The sequence below is a fragment of the Misgurnus anguillicaudatus genome, chromosome 25, assembly GCF_027580225.2.
Source record: "Misgurnus anguillicaudatus chromosome 25, ASM2758022v2, whole genome shotgun sequence".
In the NCBI taxonomy this organism is placed as follows: domain Eukaryota; kingdom Metazoa; phylum Chordata; class Actinopteri; order Cypriniformes; family Cobitidae; genus Misgurnus; species Misgurnus anguillicaudatus.
In genome coordinates, this window is record NC_073361.2 from 32244239 (window position 1) to 32267925 (window position 23687).

The 23687-nt window shown below is 34.9% G+C and overlaps 1 protein-coding gene and 1 long non-coding RNA gene across 3 annotated transcripts; one reads left to right on the top strand and one right to left on the bottom strand.

Annotated features, from left to right (window-relative positions):
• The first annotated feature begins 2062 nt into the window (after positions 1-2062).
• Positions 2063-4079, top strand: LOC129425857 (verrucotoxin subunit beta-like). The gene is made up of 3 exons (XM_073863593.1): positions 2063-2183; positions 2640-3852; positions 4076-4079. Exons 1-3 carry the CDS (start codon positions 2084-2086, stop codon positions 4077-4079), a joined length of 1317 nt encoding a protein of 438 aa, XP_073719694.1. The 5' UTR covers positions 2063-2083.
• Positions 4080-5127: 1048 nt separating this feature from the next.
• Positions 5128-7319, bottom strand: LOC129414333 (uncharacterized). Of its 2 annotated transcripts, XR_008634326.2 has the most exons (3): positions 6192-6572; positions 5993-6065; positions 5128-5584 (listed from the first exon to the last, which is right to left on the bottom strand). It is a non-coding gene; the product is annotated as an uncharacterized lncRNA (long non-coding RNA). The 2 variants fall into 2 exon arrangements; XR_012368133.1 differs by having other exon boundaries at positions 5993-7319.
• Between the last annotated feature and the right edge of the window lie 16368 nt (positions 7320-23687).

Consider the following 23687-nt stretch of genomic DNA (forward strand, 5'->3'; position numbering starts at 1 on the left):
TTGATAGGATCATTCAGAATTAATTGGTTAAGGACTTTTTCTTTTTCAAACGTGGAGAGGCTTCTTCGTGATCTCAACTAACAGATTCTGCAAAAAAAATGAAAATCACAAATTAAAAAAAAAAACTTTCTCATTATCTCGAAACTTGTGCTGCCGACTTGTGTCACTGGTTTTCGTGACGGGTCACAAATGTTCAGTTGTGCATTTGCTTATTGTCTGTCTTTGTTTAACTGACTAATTGGTTGTGAGACATGCGAACTCAATACTAAATATTTACAATTACAATAAATATAATAAATATTTTAAATATAACAGACACTCCTTCACAGCACTGAATGCAGAAACTAAGGCATTGACTGAGTCATGATGCATATGGATCATCAAAACTATTTTACTTGTGAATAGCACAGGGTGTGGCGATCTCAGCTTGTTTCAGGTAATAAAGTAACAAGAGAAAGACTGCACCTCTTCTTCTTCTCATACAGTTTACACAAAGAGAGAATTTGAGTGGACACAATAAAAACTAGAAACTTTGAATGATGTATAGATTATGTATGTCCAAGATCAGAGTAACTTGAGACTCTCTTGCACTGCTAAGAAAAAGTGTACAATGTGATATTAAACTTTCAACTATTATCAGCTGTAAGTTTATTCCTATTGGTCAAATATTCAGTATTATTCAAATATTAAAATTAAACCTTAAAGTGCACCATTGTAAATTACTACAGTTTATACTCCAGCTGTTTTTGAAGAAATATTCACTTTATGGTCAAATGAAGCAAATATCATATAGCTAGATGAAGGATATGTTATGTAAACTGAATCTGAAATTTGAAGGTCTTAGTTATAATTAAGTTTACACTGATTGAATTTAAGTTTATTTTTGTGTATGAAAGGAGACATCGATGAAGTATTTCTGTCAACAGATATTGACATTATTTTATTACTTAACCACTCATTTTGAAGAACCGATCAGAAGTTACTTGATTTCTGAAGATAAGCTAAAGATGATCATTATGAAGATAATGTGAAGATAAGCTGTCAGAAGTTGAGTCTCATGACAGAAAATGATTACCTGTTACCCAAATACATTAAAAATATACAAATTGTGCTTCTGGTTGATCTTGATTCAGATCCGCTCCTTTTTTTAACAAAAGTCCCTGAAAGCTGAGCGAAAGAAAAAAAATGAGGAGAATACTGAGACTTCATGACACATCTGACATCCAGAAGATTGTAAGGGAAAAGATGATGTTAATAAACATTAAAACATCAAAAAAGAACACACTATACCTTTCACCTCAGGCTTAAAATAAAATGAAAACAGGACAGACAGGTAATCCAACACCAAACTTAAACTCACGCCATACAGAGTAATGTTTATCACTGTGTTTCTAGTTGAAGGGAAAGTATTGTCTGACAGTTACAGGAAGCAAACGCTGCTCTCCACATCACAGGAAAATCACAACCGTGTTTAGTGGAATTAAATTAAACCTCGTCTTACTTTTATAATCAAGTCAGAAGCAGAAGACTTCAGCTCATCTCTAATGTAGACTAACATCAGATGAATTACTCTACAAACTTCAGTGAAGTAGCTTATGTTTTTATGTTTTGTACAGTTGTACTGAAAAACTAATCAGGAAACATATATGGGTTAATTTAAGGTACAGTATATGATCCAACATATATCTGTATAAATATTTTTATTTTATTTTAAATATCATTAGATGGAAACTGAATGAAACATCTTGACGTTAAAAAAACAGTGAACTACAGTATTGTACATCAAATGCTGTGAGACACTGAAAAAACAGGGCTGGGTTGGTTGGGTTCTTGCCAAGGTTTTGACAAATTGGGCAAAACAAACATTGCGTTGACTACGGAACTTATTTTACCCATATTAACACTTTTTCCTTTAGCACATTCTGTAATCCAAAGCACATAAAAATAAGGAAATACTGGAAGCAAATCATATATAATATCAAATCAAGTAAATCTCATGAGAATTAATTTATGAGGCATAAACTCTTACATGTTTTGTTTTATTGTGAATGTGTGATGTGAGTGACTGCTATAGGTGTTTAGTATGGATCCAGTGGGATTGAATGTGATTGAAACAGCAGCTCTTGGGAGACCCTTCCAGCTGGGTATGCTGTATGACTGCAGAAAAGATGCATTTATACCAGGTACTACACTACAATAAAACATTACATTACTCTGAGTTTAGGAAACAAGTAAAGAAAGCGAATAAGAAAAACCTTATTGAATAGTCTCAAATATTCAAATATTATAGGGGTTCAAGGGTACCAAAGCAGATTAACAAATTTACAGTATTATTTTAAAATATAATATAAAATAATATTATTGGGCAGTATTAATGTAATTCAGTTAGAAACATGAATAACATTTAGCTGAAAAATGTCATATTTTTGATTTACCACCATTCTTCCAAAATAAACTGTCTGAAAGTTAAAGTGTAACAGAATAAAAACTAATCTTAAATATGATATTATACCTTGAACACCTTAAAATAAATACCCCCCCCCCCCCCAAAAAAAAAGATTTAAAAATACAAGAGTATTTGAGCAATTAATAAAAATCATTAATTTCTGTAAATCAGTTGTTATTATTTTTCTTTACAGGACACAGACTTCTCACTAAAGAGCGGATGGATCAGAATATCTGTGTTCATTCTCAGACTAACATAGTTTTTACAGTCACAGCTTCAGATTCACTTACAGAAAAATCTAAAGTATTGAATATTGATGGTGGTGTGAAACTGAGTGTTTTAGGAGGACTCATTGATGTAAGTGGAGCTGCCAGATATCTCAAAGACATCAAGAAGTCCTTCAGTCAACAGAGATTGACATTGTTTTATCACTCAACCAGTCAATTTAAAGAGCTGACTATAAATCACTTGACTTCTGGAGATTTACTTCATTATGATGATGATGTAGCCACACATGTAGTGACAGCAGTGCTGTATGGAGCAGATGCCTGCTTTGTGTTTGACAGAGAAGTTTCAGCAGATGAAGATAAAAAAAAAGTAGATGGAGAAGTCAAAGTCGCCTTAAAACATCTAAAAGGTATTTCAGCAGGTGCAAAGCTCGATCTGAATGACGAACACAAGCCTGCGCTCCAAAAATTCAGCTGCACATTTTATGGTGACTTTCAGCTGCCATCTAATCCGACTACATTTGAAGAAGCTGTGAAGATTTTTGAGGATCTTCCCAATCTACTGGGAGAAAACAAAGAACTTGTTGTTCCTTTAAGAGTCTGGCTTTATCCTCTGGACAAACTTTATTCAAAAGCAGTAAAGTTTCAACATGACATCAGCATCAATCTAATCACAGATCTTGAATCAGTCATTGAGAGTTTAAGTACAACTGAGATGAAATGCAGTGATCTTCTGACAGATTCAGCTGCTTTGACTTTTCTTGAGTTTCGTAACAAAATCAATGACATGAAGCAAAACTGTTACAAGTACAAACTGAATCTCATGAAGGACCTCGGCTCTCTGTTACCAAAACTTCGTGGTCAATTTCTAGAAGATCGAGCACTGATTGATCTTCTACGTGAACATGAGGAATCTCCATTCAACAGAAATGCTCTTGAACAATGGCTGAAAGAGAAAGAAGAAGAATCTGATGTCATTAAAATCCTCCTAACACAACTGAATGACTCTGGAGCAACAGTAGAGGTCAACCTAAAGAAAATTATGATGGATCTGGAAGTAAAAAATTTAGTCAGCTACACTTTTACATCATTGGGTTTGTCAGATGATCTTCTTTCTAAACAAAAAGCCAACCTAAGGGTGTATTCACACCAGGAAAGTCCGCTAGTTCACTTGCTTTGGTCCGGACCAAATGTTTTTTATTTTTTTATTTTTTGGTGCGGTTCGCATTCACACTGCCCTTTTTTCAAGTGAACCAAAATATGTAAACAAAACCACATGTGTATTAAGGTCATTCATTCATTGGACAGAAATTATCACGTGGGGGAAAGCAGGAAGAGCAAAATAATAGAGATAATTCATAATGCAATACTTGTTCTGTTACTGATTTGGTGTTATCAGCAGGTAAACCAAAATACCGACACTATATTGAGAAGCACACAATTTAATTTCATCTGAACGATATTATATTATTATATATATTTTGCAAAGACAGCATGTTCTGACAGTTGCGCTGTGCAGATGATGTATCAGGTATAAAGTTATCAGGCTTTTGCGCCGTACTGATAGAGAGATGCGCTGTATACGCGGCTTTCCTTATTCATACAAATATAGCTATTCAGATTGTTCAAACACAATTATTTCAGTCCCTCCAGGATTTCGCGATTTATTTTTGTGATTTTTGCGATGCAGTAATTGCGTGGCAGTAATTTTTAGAAATTTGCACAAAAATAGATATTTTTTCTCTCCAATTACGATACCAATGCGTGTAAAATATTAAATGAGAAGTTCTCAAGTAATTAAATAATAAGTAAACAGTCAGTGATATATTAAGAACAGAGAAACAAAATGAACATATGAAAAATAAATACAACCTCAAGATACAGATACACTGTTTGTTTTTTTATTTAACCTACACTGTAAAAAATAATATGCCCCATCTACTCAATAAAATTGTGGCAACAGATTACAAGCAATATCATTAATTACATTCAACAAATCAAAATTGATTTAGATTTACTCTATAAACTCCTTAATATTAACATATTCAAAAAGCCAAACTGCAATTTGCAATTAAAAATTTTATTAAAATTTAAACAAAAATATTGTGTATACTAGACAAAGATCTAGCACTATGCAATAAAAAATATTATGCCATATCTACTCAATAAAAGTGTGGCAACAGATTACAAGCAATATCATTAATTAAATTCAACAAATAAAAATTGAGTTAGAATCACTCCATAAACTCTTTAATAGTAACCCATTCAAAAAGGTAATCTGCAATTTGCAACTAGAAATTAATTTAAATTTAAACAAAATATTGGGTATACAGGACAAAGACCTAGCACTATACAATAAATACTATTCAATTATACTATTTTAATTTAACATCATCCATTAATATTATTATTAGTAATGAGTATTATATCTGATTTCAGAATGACAGACAAAGATGAATCAATTCTTATTTTATTGCAGTCAAAAGAACAGGAAAGCATCTCATTTTTAATGGTGTATTTGTAACAGTGTACAATTCAAAAAGTATTTTACAGTCTTTAAAGAAAACCGTCCACATTTCCCGACGAAAGGTTCCATGTTTGTGTTCTGTTACATTGATTCACACCCAGAAAATCAGACAGCAGTTTAGACTTACTGTACTGTAATCAGTTCATAAACTTTGAAGAATCCAGCTCCAAGAAAAGTTTCTGAAACACCTGAAAAGATGCCTGGGATACTGGAGATTCAATGCATAGATCCAATCCAATCCAGTGAGGATAAAGCCTGCCCTGGGAACACCTTTAAGGCCTCGATAACAATTCCAGCATCCTTTGGGCTTCCACTCCTAGAAGATCCATTCTTTACAATTACAGCCATCACAAGCTGCTCAAGTCCCGCCTCTTCATCTTTATCCTGCAACATTAAACAGCAAATATGTCTTAAAACCTTTATAAATGTATACAGCTTGAATATTGAAATAATCCACACATTAAACTTGTATATTAAAATGTTTTAAAGAAAACTGGAAGATATGTGCAATGGAGTTCATCTGAGTTTGTGGCTTATTAGGTGTGTTTGAAATGTGCAGTAATATCGAAAATAAATAAATTCTCATTGGAATTACAAATAATATCAAAAAATGTTTGAGAAGATATATAATATTTATAATTAGGGCAAATCTTTTCCCTACATTTTTTTCTGTCACACGATAGGATGTCACATATTTATTTGTTAACCAAGTTACTCACGTGTATATGCACACACATACACTATATACACAATATAATATGTACAATATATTTATTTAATAACATTCCTCACCTTTTGTTGTGAATAAAGTTCTCCCTCAGCAATGTTTCACGTTGCCTGCAGGAAGCTGCAGTACGGTACAGGCCTTCATGAACACACAATTTAGATAATAGGTCGCGAAATTAATAATAATAATAAATGTTCAATTTAGATAATGTAGAAAGCTTAAACATTTTAAAAAGACAACTTATACATTTAATATCTTACTCACCTTTTGTGGAATTAAATGAATAATGTTATATTTCCCCTCAGTAATGATACTGTACTCGCGGGAAAATTCAACACAGGGCGTCGCAATTGAGCACACAATTAATTTACAGCGGAGAATAGTTTTACATTACCAATTTATTGGAATACTTTGTGGATATAATTAACACAAAACTAAATAAACCGAAAAAGACCGCAGTAAAGTCACATTTATCTTTAAAACACGAACCAAGCGAGCGAGCGAGCAGAATTTGTCATAATAGATACATATTACATCTATGAGAGTAAGTGATAAGAGAACCCACCCATTCAGAGGAACAGTATGATTGGTCAGTTTTTCTGTCACTCAAAATGAGTTGCATCTGGACCACCAATCGCAGCATGCGAATCGACGAATGCATCCAGATATGCGACCTCCTGGGTCCTAAAGCTGAAGTTACGTCCAAACCCAGTTCATATTAATCCTTATTGTAATTAATATTTACAAATTACAAACAAATTATACAAAGAAACACTGCTTATAGACTTATAAGACCAAAGATTGCCGTTAAATTTACCCGAAATAAATTTTATCCACAGTTTAAACACTATATTGACGTCACAGCCAGCGGAGATTTTCAGCGAGACTGGCCGAGGTGAGGCGCCGTTGTCCCGTATATTCCGCGCGGAGCGCCCGCTGATTATCTGGAGCTCCCATCGCCAAAAACTCGAAGGAAATGTTTAAATAGGCGATATCTTTATGAACCTACTGCAGATTCTTGTTTAAAAAACATACATTCTCGACTGAAATGCTTTCAAAACTTTGAATTTTGGCACAATAACAGAAATATTTCCTAAGTCCGTCTGCTCAGTGCTCACGACCTGCAATACAACCCGGAGTGGTTTTTGATTTAAAACAGCTGATTAATATTACGTTGGATTTATTCAGTATTCGCTACATGCGCAGATACACAATAAGAATAGCTAAATCCTTCATAAAAACAATAAGTTGTTTTTATTCCAGTCATTTTTAAATAATTTTAACACAAAAAAAATACCAAACTACATGAAATTAATTTTATTAAATAAAGTTTACATATTCAATTTCATCAAATCTACAAGCCTGCAGAATGACTTTTTACAGTGTAGACAACTGTCATACAGTGGTTTGCCAAGATGATTTAAGGAAAATGTTATTAAAATAATTAACCACGTAGGGCGCATAAATATTTTATAAATGCTTGATAATAATGAGAATATATGAATCAATCCTTATCGCCAACACTGAGAGAGGTGCGTTGCGTAATCTTGTTTTTTATGGTTGTTTCTTGAAAAGTTTGAAAATTACTTACCTACAGTAATGCACAATAGCCACAAGTCCAAAGCTACATTTTCCCTATAATGTGTGTTTATTTTTTGTTTTATTATTATGCGTGTATGTGACCGGACCATTCAAGTTCAAAGCCTTAAAGAAAAAGATCGGTCTTCACGCGCTGACAGCATGCACAAGTTTGCTAACGCTGAGATGGTAGTGGACAGATGCCTTTCTTTTGTGTCCCAAATTTTCAACAACTTAATATTAGGACTAAAACAGTAAATTGAAATGCATTATGACATTGCTTCACCCAGTTTTTGTAATTTATGTGAGACAGCAGATGCGACACGCAGCTCACAAAGACCTTTCACGTATGTATCCTCATGAAAATAATTAATTATACTACATAACAATTAAAAACGTAAAAAAAAATGTAGTAATGTGCACAGGAGATTTTGATTGACTGTTATTTGTGGGGCGCGGTGTTGCTGGTGATGGGGTGCAGGGTGCTGGAGAAAGATTGAAGTAAAATAAAGCCAGAAATGTTTACCAAGTTGTCTTACTCTGTATCTAAGAATATTAGATAATTTTATAAAAAATATAATAAGACATTTTAAATTACTGATATTATTTTGCCATGAAATAAATAATGCAGGTTGGCAAGACATTTCTTTTGATTTTGCGTTTTGTTCCGCGATTGCGGAAAAAAGTTAAATTACGCGGATTTAGATGCGCTGTTTGTATGCATAATATTCTGCTATTACAATAAAGGTATTCAAAATCATTGCCTTACAGTATATGCACGAAATAAACTGCTTGATAGCGCGTCTCATAATTTTCCATAATGCTTAGTATGTGTTTATTATTATTTTTATTAAAACAGAACATTAAATTAGTTAAATTACTCGCTTATATTAAATATAGGAATAGACGGAAAACACTGTACCTTGATAGCGCGTCTCATAATTTTCCATAATGCTTAGTATGTGTTTATTATTATTTTTATTAAAACAGAACAACATTATATTAGTTAAATTACTCGCTTATATTAAACAATAGGAATAGGCGGAAACCATTGTACCCGCCTTATAACATAAATAAATCTTAAGATCCTTAGATTTTTCGAAACAAATTATTAGCTTGCATTTCTTAATGAATATAAAACTACAACAATATAAAACATGCACAAACTCACCTAAGTTAAACAAAGAAATAAAACGTTTATTATTACAATAAAGGTATTCAAAATCGTTGCCGTACAGTATATGCACGACATAAACTGCTTGATAGCGCGTCTCCCACTAGCAGAATAACAATAATATAATACATTTGGTGCGAATCGAGGTCGGTACATGTTCACACCTTAAACGAACCGTACCAGAGTTCGTTTGGAACCGGACCGAGACCACCTCTTCAGCTGGGTCTCGGTGCGGTTGTTTGATCCGCACCAGAGTTCGATTGCTGTATTCACACCTGCCCAAAAGGTCCGCACCAAGGGGGGAAACGAACTTGAGTTCGATTTAATCGAACCAAACAAGGTAGGTGTGAATACACCCTGAGATCTGAGACAAAGAGAAAAAATGATGAGAACAGAACAGATTCAAAACACAAAACCTGGCTCACATCTGACATCCAGAAGATTATGAGGAAAAACTTGATGATGTTTAAAAACATTATTGATTCAAAAGATCGTGAATCAGCCAAGTTTATTGTTGCATCAAAAGAAATGGAAGAATATCCAGGTTCCTGCATTCTCATGTTTGAAAATGGATGTGATGAAGGTGTTTGCTTTACTCCTCCATTAAAACCAGACTGTCCAATCATTGAAGAGATCAGATACGATCAAGTGATTTTGAAGGTCTCTCCATCATGTCCTGCTACAGTAGAGATGAAATTACTGTATAAAATAAAGAAAGAGAAAGACTGGACATCTCAACCTGTCCTGAAGGATCAACATACAGTTACTCTGACTGATCTCAGATCAGACACTGAGTATGAGATTAAATGTGCAGCAGTGGGAAAACTCAATTACACTCTTGAATCTGATGTCATGAGAATTAACACACAGGTACAATGTTCATTCATGAAATATCACTTAAACAATTTATTTTTTAACTACATTAATACTTGATGTGATGTTATCTTTTTGAATCTTTCCATTCTGGCCCTTTCATATGACTACAGTAACAGTATCAGTAGTTTAATTGGTAGTGCATGACAATGACAAGGTCATGGGTTTGATTCCCGCAAAAAACAAGGAATTTTATCTCATTATATCACTTTAAATTAAAGTGTCTGCTAAATGCAACAATGTATCATACAACACAAGCAACTTTAATTTTATCTGACTTAAATTGTTGCTGAAGTCATATGACTGTGAAGTATGGTTCCCTTTTAGTCAGTCACTACAAGGTCGTGTTGTGACTGACGTAGTGGGAACTCGCTCAGAGAGACGAATCTGCTTCGAGAAACTTACAAAGAGCCAATGAATGTTGACTTGCAGTATTCACATCTGCTGATGCTGCCCCGCCACGCTAGTATAAAATGAGAGGCAGGTGCAATGTATAATCACCTTTTTTTACTTTGAAAGCCATGAGCAAACTGCTATTGAGAAGCTCTAGAGTTTTTGGAAGTACACTGTGTGCTAAGGCCGTTGGCGTTAAGGAACCACAGCGGAGACTCACAGTTTCCACCTCTGTTTGTTATTTTCAGTTGAGTGTGTGCGTTGCTGTTCCCCCTGTGTTCTTCATCCACCTAAGCACCTATGGTTTCCTAAAAGAGCAATACGAGTTGAAACTGTCTTTTCAAGACAGCTGTTTTCTCATGTTCATGGGCGTAGTGCATCTTTTTTAAAGATGTAATTTCATCCATGCAGTTCCAGATGCGGCAAGTATATTTTCGCTATCTCTATATTGCTGGCATTCGATGAGGATTCATGCTCCCATTGCGGAAGGATAGCAAGCATAGCTATCCTCTTTGTGTGCTACGGTGGCCAAAAACCAACCCGTCCTCCCCCTCCTCTTTCACCAACAGGTGCCTTTAATTCCTCTTGCACGGCCCCTGGGAGCATGTCAACAGCTACTCAGCCTGTCGCATTGGCTTTTACGCACCATTTGACTAGGCTATGCAATTCCATTTGCCTGGATCCCCCCAATTTTCCGGAATCCACATTGTAGTGGCGACAGATACAGGCTGAGTTTACATTTTGCATTAACATGCGATCTCGGTGATCTATGAGGGGCCGTGCGGCTAAAAAAACATACTTCACTTATGAATACATATGTAAAAGCATGCATACACATATATAAACCCTCGCATATACATGCATACTGTTGGATGTTTAAGCAAATACCTATGAAATACATGTGCATACTAATGTGAAATTCATACCAATACATCTTAAGTTAGTAATGCATACATATACACTTGTGAATAACTTGCATATACATGTAAACTTAATGCACGCATATACCTATAAAAACTGAAATATACATATAAACTTAATACACGCATACACATATAAACACTCGCATATAAATATAAACTTGATGCACGCAAACATATAAAACATTCACACATACATATAAACTCTGTCCATGCATATACACCCATTACACACTTGCATATATATGTAAACTTGATGCACGCATACACATAAAAATACTCGCACATACATATAAAAAAACTTGCACATACATATAAACTTGATGCATGCATACACATAAAAACACTCGCACATACATATAAACTTGATGCACGCATACATATAAAAACACTCGCACATACATATACACTTGATGCATGCATACACATAAAAACACTCGCACATACATATAAACTTGATGCACGCATACACCTTTTAAACACTCGCATATACATACAAACTTTCAGTATAAAAGGAAGTCATTTCAGTGTAAAAGGAAGTCATTTCAGTGTAAAAGGAAGTCATTTCAGTATAAAAGTTAGTCATTTCAGAATAAAAGTCTCGATGGAGGGGAGGAGCCAAGGTGACCGCAGCTACCATGAAGCAAGCGGGTGCACCGCTATATTTGATGTAACTTGCAGTAATTAACAAAAACCCGAGCCTTATTTGACAGCAGCACTAATTGAACTATTTGATCGGATGCAATTGATATACAGACCGTGACCGGAATGCACTCACAAATCGCGCTGTTATTAGAAATCTTTAACTGTTTCCAGACTGAGCATGGACACAAGACGTTTATAAAAGCAGCAGCCTATCAGCGTGTACGGAATCGAATCAAAACTTTTAGACCCCCCGTCTGCCTGTGCCATTCCACCCTAACCCGGACTGCAAATTAAATGTTAATATTATTCTACCCGTTACAATAAATATTGACAGCTCACTCGCTGGATACCCATATCCACCTGCCCGCCCGCGTGGAGGACTCTGCCATGGAGTGTGCCTAAATAAAAAAATCCCTGCCACCCATCTAGCCGACTCTTGTAACTCTTGTAATAGATTTTTGTGAATCTAGAAGGACCTCGATCATGGTCTATCACATTACGTCCTGTAGGTTCGTTTGGAATGTGTCTGCCGCACAGCTCCAGTCAGGACAGATCAGCCACCAGCGAGATTAAAAGGTGGGCTTTGTTTAATAAAAAAAAAAAATGTAATGCATTTCTTTATATTACAATAAATATGATGAACAAGTCACCCATTTATCAAGTATCGATAAATTATTTTTACTTAATCCCTTTTGCCTTTTACAAAACGTAGAATAGGCACGCATATTCTAAATTTAACCAAAATAATGGCTGTGGCGTTGAAGGAACTTTCCTGTTTTAGTGAAAAAGAAATAAGTTCTATTGCTGTTATTGTGTGGCATGTATTGGTGGTTTTTTGATGGCAAGTGTGACGGTTTTGAGCATACTAGGTAGCCTATTTGTTTGTTTGTTTATTGCCAAATACAGAACAACGAGGAACAAGTAGAAAAAAAGGTAGGCGACGCGCCTTTCTACCTTGCGACAAGGAGATTGATCGTGGCCGGCTTGGGCTGAATGTAATTTTAAAATTTCGTTAATTGAACATTTTTTCAAGCCGAAAGCCCATTGTTTATGCTTGTCAAATTTATGCTGAGTCGGTCACAAAATTTCGTCACGCAGTATTTGATATACAGTATTTGTTATATATTATTATTTTATATACAGTATACTAGCCTAAACAATTATTTTTGCCATAAACGTACAGCCCTAGGTATTTTAATATTATTTAAGTAAACTTATTCAAAAATACTAAAAGGGAACAAATGTGTTTTCCCCTATATTTCTATAAAAAAAAATAGTAGGTCTTGTAAAAACATATTTGCAATAGTTTGGAACCCCCTGATATACAAAATAGGGGTGTCACAATTAATCGATTGTGCGATGCATCGCGATGCGGGGGTGGACGATTCTGCATCGATGCAGTAATAACCCATAATCGATTATAGCCTGCTGACGTCATTTGTCGCGTACAGGTATGTGGCGGTAGAAAAAAGGCGGAGGGTTGTGAGACACGAGTGATAAAAAATGCACCGGTATTTTAAAAGCCGATGTCTGGGCTCATTTCGGCTTCTATGAACATGCTGGTAAGCACGAGCTGGACAAGACACACGCTGTGTGTAAAGCCATTCATCAATGTAATGTGCATTAATAAACAAAAATGGATGCAATGCATTGTGATGCATCATGATGCATCGTAACATCGAATTGAATCGAATCGTTAACTTAATAATTGGAATCGAATCGAATCGAGGAACCAGTGAAGATTCACACCTCTAATACAAAACACAAGTAAGATTTATCAAGTATGCAGGAGAAACAGATGGAAAAATAAAAATCCTTATATTATTTGTTTTACTTATATATATTGCCAAATAACGTAATGTATGCATACCTTGTGTCAAAAAAAGAACAAATATATAATGGACATGACCTTCATTCATATAAAAAAATTTTCCAATAAACTGATGAGTTTTGGATCAAATAGATTTTTGTTCATCTTGCAATAAAATATGAATAATGACTATTCATAGACGATAAAATACGGTTTGTAGATCATTTTCCTTTTAGAGGCCGCTCGTATCGCGCTTAAGTTCATTTTAAATAGAAGCGCAGCCAGCGCACTCAAATATAGACGCGTCTGAGCGCACTGAAAACCAGAAGAAAGCGGCGCCTCCTGCATTTTCCATTTGTTTTAGATGTTAATGGACCCTAATGCAAGAATTATTCCAATAAGTGATCGGGACTCGGGACACAATCAACTTGGGAATAAAGTGGTGGGGACATCTTAAGGGACAACTTTTAGAAAAACTTTTAAGTTATTGATTTTGTTCACTTTCAAAGTTTGATACATTGTGCATAATGATATATGTATTTGGAAAAAGGGATAATTCAACAAAAAAATCATAATTTCATATCTTTCATTAATTTTATGAAATACATTAAACTATATTTCAATGGACTTTAACAGGCCCTGAACAAGAACAACTCGCGAGGGGAGGACTAGAAATGAATGCTGCAAATTAGGAAAAAACAATAAAAAATAAGAATTCTGTGTGCTTTTTGTTTAAAGTGCTTGTTTTTATTTTATGTATTTATTTATTTACTGGTGGTGGGGTTGGTGGGCACTGAAGGGGGGCAGTTAACATGTCACCTGCAGATTTGAGTGTAGCTGGGTGTGCGGTTTTCCCGACCTCATTTTTCTTATTTTACACTGTAAAAATGATTTTGTGGCTTAGTAAATTTAACTAAAAAAAAGTAAATTCTATAAAAACATTCTTGTTTTTTAACCAAATTTGAGTAAAAAATAACACAGAAATGGTGAGTAATTCTAAATGAACACATTATTTAGTAAATTCAACTAAATATTTATCATGTAATATTTTTAAAAAGGAAATTAAATTAATTTATTTGAATAATTTTAGTAAATATAACTAACTAGGCAGTGGACTTGTATACTGTTAAAAATAATTAGCTGGATAAGATTTACTTAAAGTGCATCATTTAAAGTAAGTTTTACATGTAACTTTAAGCAATTGCTTTAAAAAAATGTAAGCTTAAATTGCTTAAAATTCATGTAAAACTTACTTACATGGAAAGTAAATGCAAAAATAATGCACTAGGCCTATATTTAATTTTTTTATTAAACCCAGTGTATAATTTTTTCTCAAAGTACACTGAAAAAATAAAGGTTGGATTTACTTAAAAATATAGTGCATCATTTTTGCATCATTTTTTTAAAGTAAATATTACATGGAATTTTAAGTATGAAATTGGTTAAAATTTCAAGTAAAAATAAAAAAAATAGTGGATGCAAAAATGCTGAACCATATTTCCAAGCAAATCCAGCGTATCATTTTTTTACAGTGTAGTAAAAAAATAAACAAGCTATTTTTATGAAGCATACATTGTTTTTTATAACAAATGTAACAGTTTTAAACAAACTAAGTATTGATTTATTCATAAGCAAATGCAGAACAATGAAGAGAAAGTAAAGGTAGGCTACACGCCTTTCTCCCTTATATGATTAAAGGATTAAATGTCATTTTTAAAACGAGAGCGCATTGTTTATGATTGTCAAATTTATGCTGGCTAGATGAATGCAGAACCAACAATATCTTAAGGCATTTTGTCATGAAATATTAGATTTATTTATTCGTATTTATTGACAATATTTTCCTCTTTTATTCTCTCGTGTAAATTATCACGATTGTCTTTTTCGTGTCACTCAGCACGAATTTCTATAGCCTATATTGTTTTCCATTAACACAAATAAATACTGTATATCAAATACTGCGCGACGAAACCCTGCGACCGAGTCAGCACAAACCCGACAAGCACAAACAATGGGCCTTCGGTTTACTTTTTTTTTTTAATACACGAAATTCTAAAATTACATTTAGCCTAAGTTGGCTATGATTCATCTTTTTGTCGCAAGGTAGAAAGGCGTGTCGCCTACCTTTTTTCTACTTGTTCCTCGTTGTTCTGTATTTGGCAATAAATAAATAAATAAATAGGCTACTTAGTATGTTTAAAACTGTCATATTTGTTATCAAAAAATCACCAATATATGCTACATAATAACAGCAATAGAACTTATTTCTTTTTCACTAAAACAGGAAAGTTCCTTCAACGCCACAGCCATTATTTTGGTTAAATTTAGAATATGCGTGCCTATTCTACGTTTTGTAAAAGGCAAAAGGGATTAAGTAAAAATAATTAATCGATACTTGATAAATGGGTGACTTGTTCATCATATTTATTGTAATATAAAGAAATGCATTACATTTTTTTTTTTTATTAAACAAAGCCCACCTTTTAATCTCGCTGGTGGCTGATCTGTCCTGACTGGAGCTGTGCGGCAGACACATTCCAAACGAACCTACAGGACGTAATGTGATAGACTATGATCGAGGTCCTTCTAGATTCACAAAAATCTATTACAAGAGTTACAAGAGTCGGCTAGATGGGTGGCAGGGATTTTTTATTTAGGCATACTCCATGTCAGAGTCCTGCACGCGGGCTGGCGGGCGTATACGAGTATCCAGCGAGTGAGCTGTTAATATTTATTATTTATTGTAACGGGTAGAATAATATTAACATTTAATTTGCAGTCCGGGTTAGGGTGGAATGGCACAGGCAGACTGCGGGTCTAAAAGTCAAGTTTTGATTCGATTCCGTACACGCTGATAGGCAGCTGCTTTTATAAACGTCTTGTGTCCATGCTCAGTCTGGAAACAGTTAAAGATTTCTAATAACAGCGCGATTTGTGAGTGCATTCCGGTCACGGTCTGTATATCAATTGCATCCGATCAAATAGTTCAATTAGTGCTGCTGTCAAATAAGGCTCGGGTTTTTTGTTAATTACTGCAAGTTACATCAAATAAAGCGGTGCACCCGCTTGCTTCATGGTAGCTGCGGTCACCTTGGCGCCTCCCCTCCATCGAGACTTTTATTCTGAAATGACTAACTTTTATACTGAAATGACTTCCTTTTACACTGAAATGACTTCCTTTTATACTGAAATGACTTCCTTTTATACTGAAAGTTTGTATGTATATGCGAGTGTTTAATAGGTGTATGCATGCATCAAGTTTATATATGTGCGAGTGTTTTTATATGTATGCGTGCATCAAGTTTATATGTATGTGCAAGTGTTTTTATGTGTGTGCATGCATCAAGTAAATATGTATGTGCAAATTTTTTAATATGTATGTGTGAGTATTTTTATGTGTATGCGTGCATCAAGTTTGCATATATATGCAAGTGTGTAATGGGTGTATATGCATGGACAGAGTTTATATGTATGTGCGAATGTTTATATATGTTTCCGTGCATCAAGTTTATATTTATATGCGAGTGTTTATATGTGTATGCGTGTATTAAGTTTATATGTATATTTCAGTTTTTATAGGTGTATGCGTGCATTAAGTTTACATGTACATGCAAGTTATTCACAAGTGTATATGTATGCATTACTAACTTAAGATGTATTGGTATGAATTTCACATTAGTATGCACATGTATTTCATAGGTATTTGCTTAAACATCCAACAGTATGCATGTATATGCGAGTGTTTATATATGTGTATGCATGCTTTTACATATGTATTCATAAGTGAAGTATGTTTTTTTAGCCGCACGGCCCCTCATAGTGATCCGTTCACGCAGATCCGATCATCCGTATATCAGGACACGGTGCATTTACATTTTTCCACATCAAAGTGGCTTCTGTATCCGGATGTGTGATCGGATACCGTGCGGGGAGGCGCGCTGGATGAATAGCTGTCAATCAAAATGGGTACAGCTGTCTTAAGCCACATGATTTAGGGTTTTTGCGCTAACCGCAATCCCGTATTGTACAGTGCTACTGAGAAGCCAACAGCAGAGAATAACTAGCAACCCCAACAACCGTGATGTTCACATTTTAAGCGTTATATTTTTTAGCTTTAAAAGCCTTATCTTTAAAAGCCTTATAGCGTCCGCACCGTGGAAGAATGTTCTGTTTAACTTTACCTGAACTTGACTTTCACCCGCATGCTTTAAATCAACAACAAAATCCGTGTGAAACATGACCGACTACACTGTTTTATTCTGCCTTAATAACGTGCTTTTGGCTCTGCCTGAACTTATATATTTCTATTTTAACCATAAACTGTTGTTAGTTATGTTTCCTGGTAATTTTAATGATTTAATTAAAAGAGCTAACAATTTCCTGTTCATAATGCGTAAGAAGTAATGTAATTTACAAACACATATAAGTAACCTTGCATAAAACCAACACTGAATAAATGTATTTGGTTAATGTTATTATGGTTTGTACGTGTTTTAAAGTAACTTAAAATGTGTTAAATGAGACAGAAACAGCCGATTGACCAGAAAGAAGCGCAACATTCACGTTGATTTGTCGCCATGGAAACTCAAACATTATAACGACGATCCTGCATTCTGCCATTAAATATTAAATCTCACTATGAATAGTTGTAACATATAACATATGCCTGAATAACTTAAATACAGTCAGCAGTGTTAAAATGCTTTTGAATATCGAGATACTTTTAAGCGTAGCTAGCATTGCTCCACAAATATGAATGTATGCGTCTCTCACCTGCGCTCCATGACCTAACGTCCTTTATTTTTGACAGCTGTCAGTGAGAGGAGATGATAGTGGGCGGGGTTTTGTGTGACGTTGACCTGTAAATGCAGATACAATGGCTGGATTGCGTTTACATTACACTGAGATCCGATCACAATGCGTCCTCGACTACCTCTGCATCAGGACACACAGATCGGATAACATTCCGATCACAGACGCGTTTACACTCGTTTTCAATGTGTATGTGGACAACATCCGGATACAGGTCGCATGTTAATGCCAAGTGTAAACGCAGCCACAGATGCACATATACTGAGTGCGGAGAACGCGATAGAGCTGGCCCCTCCAGTCGAGATGAGGTTGGGTTTTTACAGCCCTTACTTCATAGTACCCAAGAAAGATGGTGGGTTTTCGACCGATCTTAGATTTGCTCTCGCAAAACCAGGTACTTCACAAAATGCAGTTTGAGGAGATGATGCAGATAAGCATTTATTGGTTTGCAGCCATAGACCTGAAAGACGCGTTCCTTTATATGTCTGATCAGAGGCGATTCTAGGGTTAGAGCTTAAGGGGTGCTGAGCACCCAATGAGCTCCGCTGCCACCACCCGCTCTTTTTTCCTACAGAAACCAATAATATGTATATTGTAAAATAGCTTTCATTTTAACATTGGTTCAACTAACTCCAAAATAAAGATTTTTTGGAGACCTTTCAGGCATGAAAATGGGTCAGGGGTGAAAAAGATGAGAAGAATATTACCCCTAGGGTCCGGGAGCATGCTCCCCCTTAGAACTTTTTTAAAATTACATATTTTAAAGCATCAATCTGGTGAGTTTTCAGATGCATTTTTTTGCCAACCTTTTTATTTCTAATTAATGGTGAGCTAGCACATTTTTGCCATTAATGCCATATTAAAGTCTCAGGACAAAAGGTGGGCTACACCAGCAGTGTGGGTATGGCTTTATGTGAATATACAGTGTATTGTTTGCCTTTGTCGAAATGACAAATCTCCTAATTTATAACTTTTATGCCTACAACATATGGTAGGTTTATTAATAGTTTGTTAATTTGCAGCTTTTCTTTTAACAGTCCTTTAATTGAACCATTACCTTTACTATATGTCTAAAACAAAACACTTGTGACTCCTGCACTAAGGGTTAAAGACGTTATCACCTTCATATTAGTCTACATGTGACAAACTAAAAAAAATATTTATTGTCTAGTTTGATAGTCAGACAGTTAGTGATTTCACACATAACTTACCGGTAGCCTACTGGTGGTATACAGTGATATGTAGTTTGTTTTCACTCTGTTCCAAACGCCATGTTTTCATGACGACTGACCAGAAAAGACGCACGTGATGTCATGTTTACATGACTCCCGATTGTTAAAATAAGTCTCAAATTAACGATAAATCATACAATAAACTTTAACAACGGAGACACACGTATGCAACTACCCACTGAGACGCACTGCATGCGTCTTGCGGAAGAACATTGTAACCGGCGCTACTTCTCTCCGTTTAAGTCTATGGACGAGTCACCTAGGTACTGTGCTACTCCGCAGCGCGCGGGTACCCGCCGGACTTAAATAATCCGAAAATAAACACTTATTATACGTGTACCATGGTGATTCATTATAAGACAAAAACACGACTTGAAAGATTGATTCGTGGTGTACTCGCTCATTATAAACATAACGTAAACATTTTGTAAGATTTGAACAAAAAAGTTGCATCACAACACTATCTGATTCTCACTCTGCGTGTGTTTCACGCTGAATGACGGACGGGCTAAGCGATGCAGGTACAGAGAAGTAGAACAGGATGACACCATTTGCTAAGCGGGGAGGTTTTCATTTTCTACCTTATTATATATTTTAAACCACAAACTACGGAGTATGTTTTGGACATTATTTAACCTGGTCAAAGACGAAAGAACATTTTAGAATAATTAAATTTCTTGCCCCAAGTTTTGGGGGTGCTGAGCTCCTTTCTAGGGGTGCTGAAGCACCCCTAAAAAGGGGCTAGCCTCGCCCATGTGTCTGATTATCCCCTGACACATGCCATTTCTCGGCTTTGCATTCAAGGGTCGGGCATATCAGTACAAAGTCTTATCATTCTCAACAACATATAGCACACTCTCAAGAGATGCTTTGCGAACAGAGAGACCTAGTGCTCAGGCACCTCACCTGTTTGGGTCTTCAGGTCAACTAGGAAAAGAGCAAGACATTCACAAAGACGAAAACTAAGGACATTTACTATAATTTTATTGTAGTTAGTTTTGCCAAACACACATTACAGTTTTGGTTAGTTATCGTTTTTCGTAATGCCTCATTTTTATTTTTATTTCAGTTAACGATAATGTTTTTTCCCACCTAGTTTTTTTTGTTTTGTTTTTTCATTAACAATTATAACCTTGATCCCTAGAGGCCTTTATATCACCCGCTAAGCCTTAAAGTCCTCTCTGACACAAACACAAATAAATATTTTAAAATCAAAATATGTTTTTATTGTGCAAATCTTTTGTCAATAAATAAATCTGTTAATGTGTTTTTCATTACAGAAAAATAACATGACTAGTTCAGGCCATGAATTATTCAAAATGGGTGAACTTATAAGAAAAAACATTTTAATTGAATATGGAAATCCTGCTCGATATCATCTGAAAACAACATCAGATAATCTGGATCAGTCTGAGCCATACAGAAAACTCACCTTTGGTGACAGAGACACAGATAAACCTCATAAAATCGCACTGACAGACAACGATACATATTTGATGCGGTTCAGTCTTTATTTGGTAAAGATATTGTTGATAACATTGTGTTACTCTTCACACACTCAGATGGAGCTCGTCCTAAAAATGCCCTGACAGCCGTCAAAGAAGCTAAAATCAAGTGTGCTGAAGATGAGAAGAATCAGCCCATTTATTTTCTGTTTAACAACCATCAGGGAGAAACATTTTATGTAGATTATCAAACAATCAATGATCCATCCTGGGATCTCAGTTACAAAGGAATTACAGAGTTTTTCAAATTTCTTGACATAACACAACAAAAAACCTTGAAGATGACTCAAGAAGTTCTGGAGAAACGGCAACAGTTAGAGTCAAACATCTCCAAACTACAATCACATGTTCAAGAAATGAAAGAAAAGCAAAATGAGCTGAAACAAACTGAAGAAGATCTAGAGAAACACAAGCAACATGTGAAAGAAAATAACAATTTTGAGTATAAAGTTGAAGTGATCTACAAAGAAAAGGTTGATATTGATCCAGCTGTAGCTAAAAAAACACTGACCTGCACCGTCTGTGAGGAGAACTGTCACTATCCTGGATGCGGGTGGATCTGTGATTTCTTTGGATGTAGTGTGATGAAAAATGATCACTGCACAGTGTGCACAAATAAATGTCACTACACTAAACACGTCAAAGAAAACAAAATATATGTAACAAAGACAAAGATTGAGACCAGGACTAATGAAGATTTAAAGAAGAAATCTGAAGACAAAATTAAAGACTGTCTGTCTGTGATCAATAAGCTGAAGGAAGAACTACAAGAATTAGAGAAAGTGAAAATCAGGCTGGTGATGAAAGTTTATCAGTGTGTGGAGTTTCTTAAGATGATCGCACTCAACGCTGAATCTCTGTTTATACTTCAGCACATTGATTTTCTCATTGAGAAGTTGAAGGAAATCAATGAACCTGAAAAAGCTGAAGCTCTTGAGAACTTTAGGAAGAGAGCAGGATATACAGTATTACAGGGATAGTTAACAAGAGACATTTGCTGGTATGCTAGTAATTTCGTTTTTATCACCATTCTAATAAACTGGAGCTGTGCTTACAATGGGACATAACCACCTGATGAACTGAAGTAAATGAACTTTGGCTCATAACCTAAGGGCCAATATCCATTTAATTATCACTGAAACACTTCGAAACAGAATCAAACACAGCTAATGTAATATAATAACCTATAACCCATGTGCATGTACCTCATTTTGAAAACAGAAAATAGAAAATGACTTTACAATTATTTTCTTCGTTATGGTTTTAAAAAGGTTCCATTAAGGTTTGTGGCTAATGACTAATTACTTTTTTATACTTTTAATAACTTTTATACTGTACAAACTGTATATTCTAACCTCTTGCCCTAATCCAAATCCTAAACCCAACCCTCATTAGAAAGCTTTCTGCATTTTACATTTACAAGTAAACATAATTTTGTTCATTTAATAATCATTTGATCCCCACATGCTGTTTGCTATGTTTTATGTATTTCTTCAGTTTTTCCTTTTTTGAGTTTTTATATAAAAAGTATATGTTATTAATCACCCTGCACTCTCCAAAATATTATGTAGTAATGTCATGTGATCCTACTAAATACTACTTGTTTTGACAAATTTAGTTGTTACAACCCCAAGATGGTCAAGGCAATAGCAATATTAATTAGGGGTCAAAAACATGTATTGACACAACACTAGGTACTTGTGATGGCAGTCAGGATTTAAGGGGAAAGCAGACCTTGTGGTCTCAAAATATGAAATATATGATTTTTCCTTGTATCTACTGCAAATATAAGTCTAAAGTCTAACAAGTGGTCTTTTTCAATTCCTTGGTGGATTCCTAATCAAACAATGCTCAATGTTTTTGATCTGCCATCTTGAACATCAACCATTTTGTAATATTTGAAAAACCAACTTTTTTAAGAGGCACTCATGGCACAAAGTTATGGAATTTGTGTTGATCGGCATATCCGTTGTTGTATACCACGTCAACAAATTTAAAGTAGTGCAAAAAAACAGATTTGAGGCTGTAACTTTGCAGTTTTGTCACAGTGCCACCTAGTAGACATGAGAAATTAAAAATGGCTATTGCTTATATCTACTACAAATACAAAAAAATCATGAATGTGGTCTTGTTATATTTTTTGACGCATACAAAGTCAGAGCCACTACAGACAAAAAATATGAAAAGCTCTTTAGTAGACCAAATAATATTTTAAATTGTTTTAAAAGTTCTGAGGACATTAACATTTCAGAATTACCCTTCTTTAATCAAACAATCAGAAAGCATCACTGTTTTAAAACACCAACAATAGCCGCAGCTCTGACAGCCTGGTGGAAATTTCACCAAATCACAAACACTCCTCTTCAGGGACGTGCACAGACATTTTGAGGGGCAGGGGCTCAAGTGAAATAAAGGGCACTTCTCATCATTATGTATATTTTTTTCTTTTTTTTTAAACAAAAAGTATATATATTAACGCAATTCTGACTTCCTTTTTAAAAAAAATATTTTAAAAGTTCAAAAAAGTTCAAACTCACACAATTGTTTAATTTTCAAAAGATGTCTACAAAATAATCAGTTGTTCACACTAGGGATGCACCGAATCCAGATTTTTTAGGTTCGGCCGAATCCCGAATCCACCGTTTAAGATTCGGCCGAATCCGAAACCGAATACCGAATCCTACTTGCATCCTTATTCCATTAACACAGTAAAACACATTAATGAATTATACAACATCCACAGCAGTGTATTTTTCATTTTATTTAAATTTAACTGTACATTATGCCAGAATGACAAGTTGGAAAACTATTTTGACAA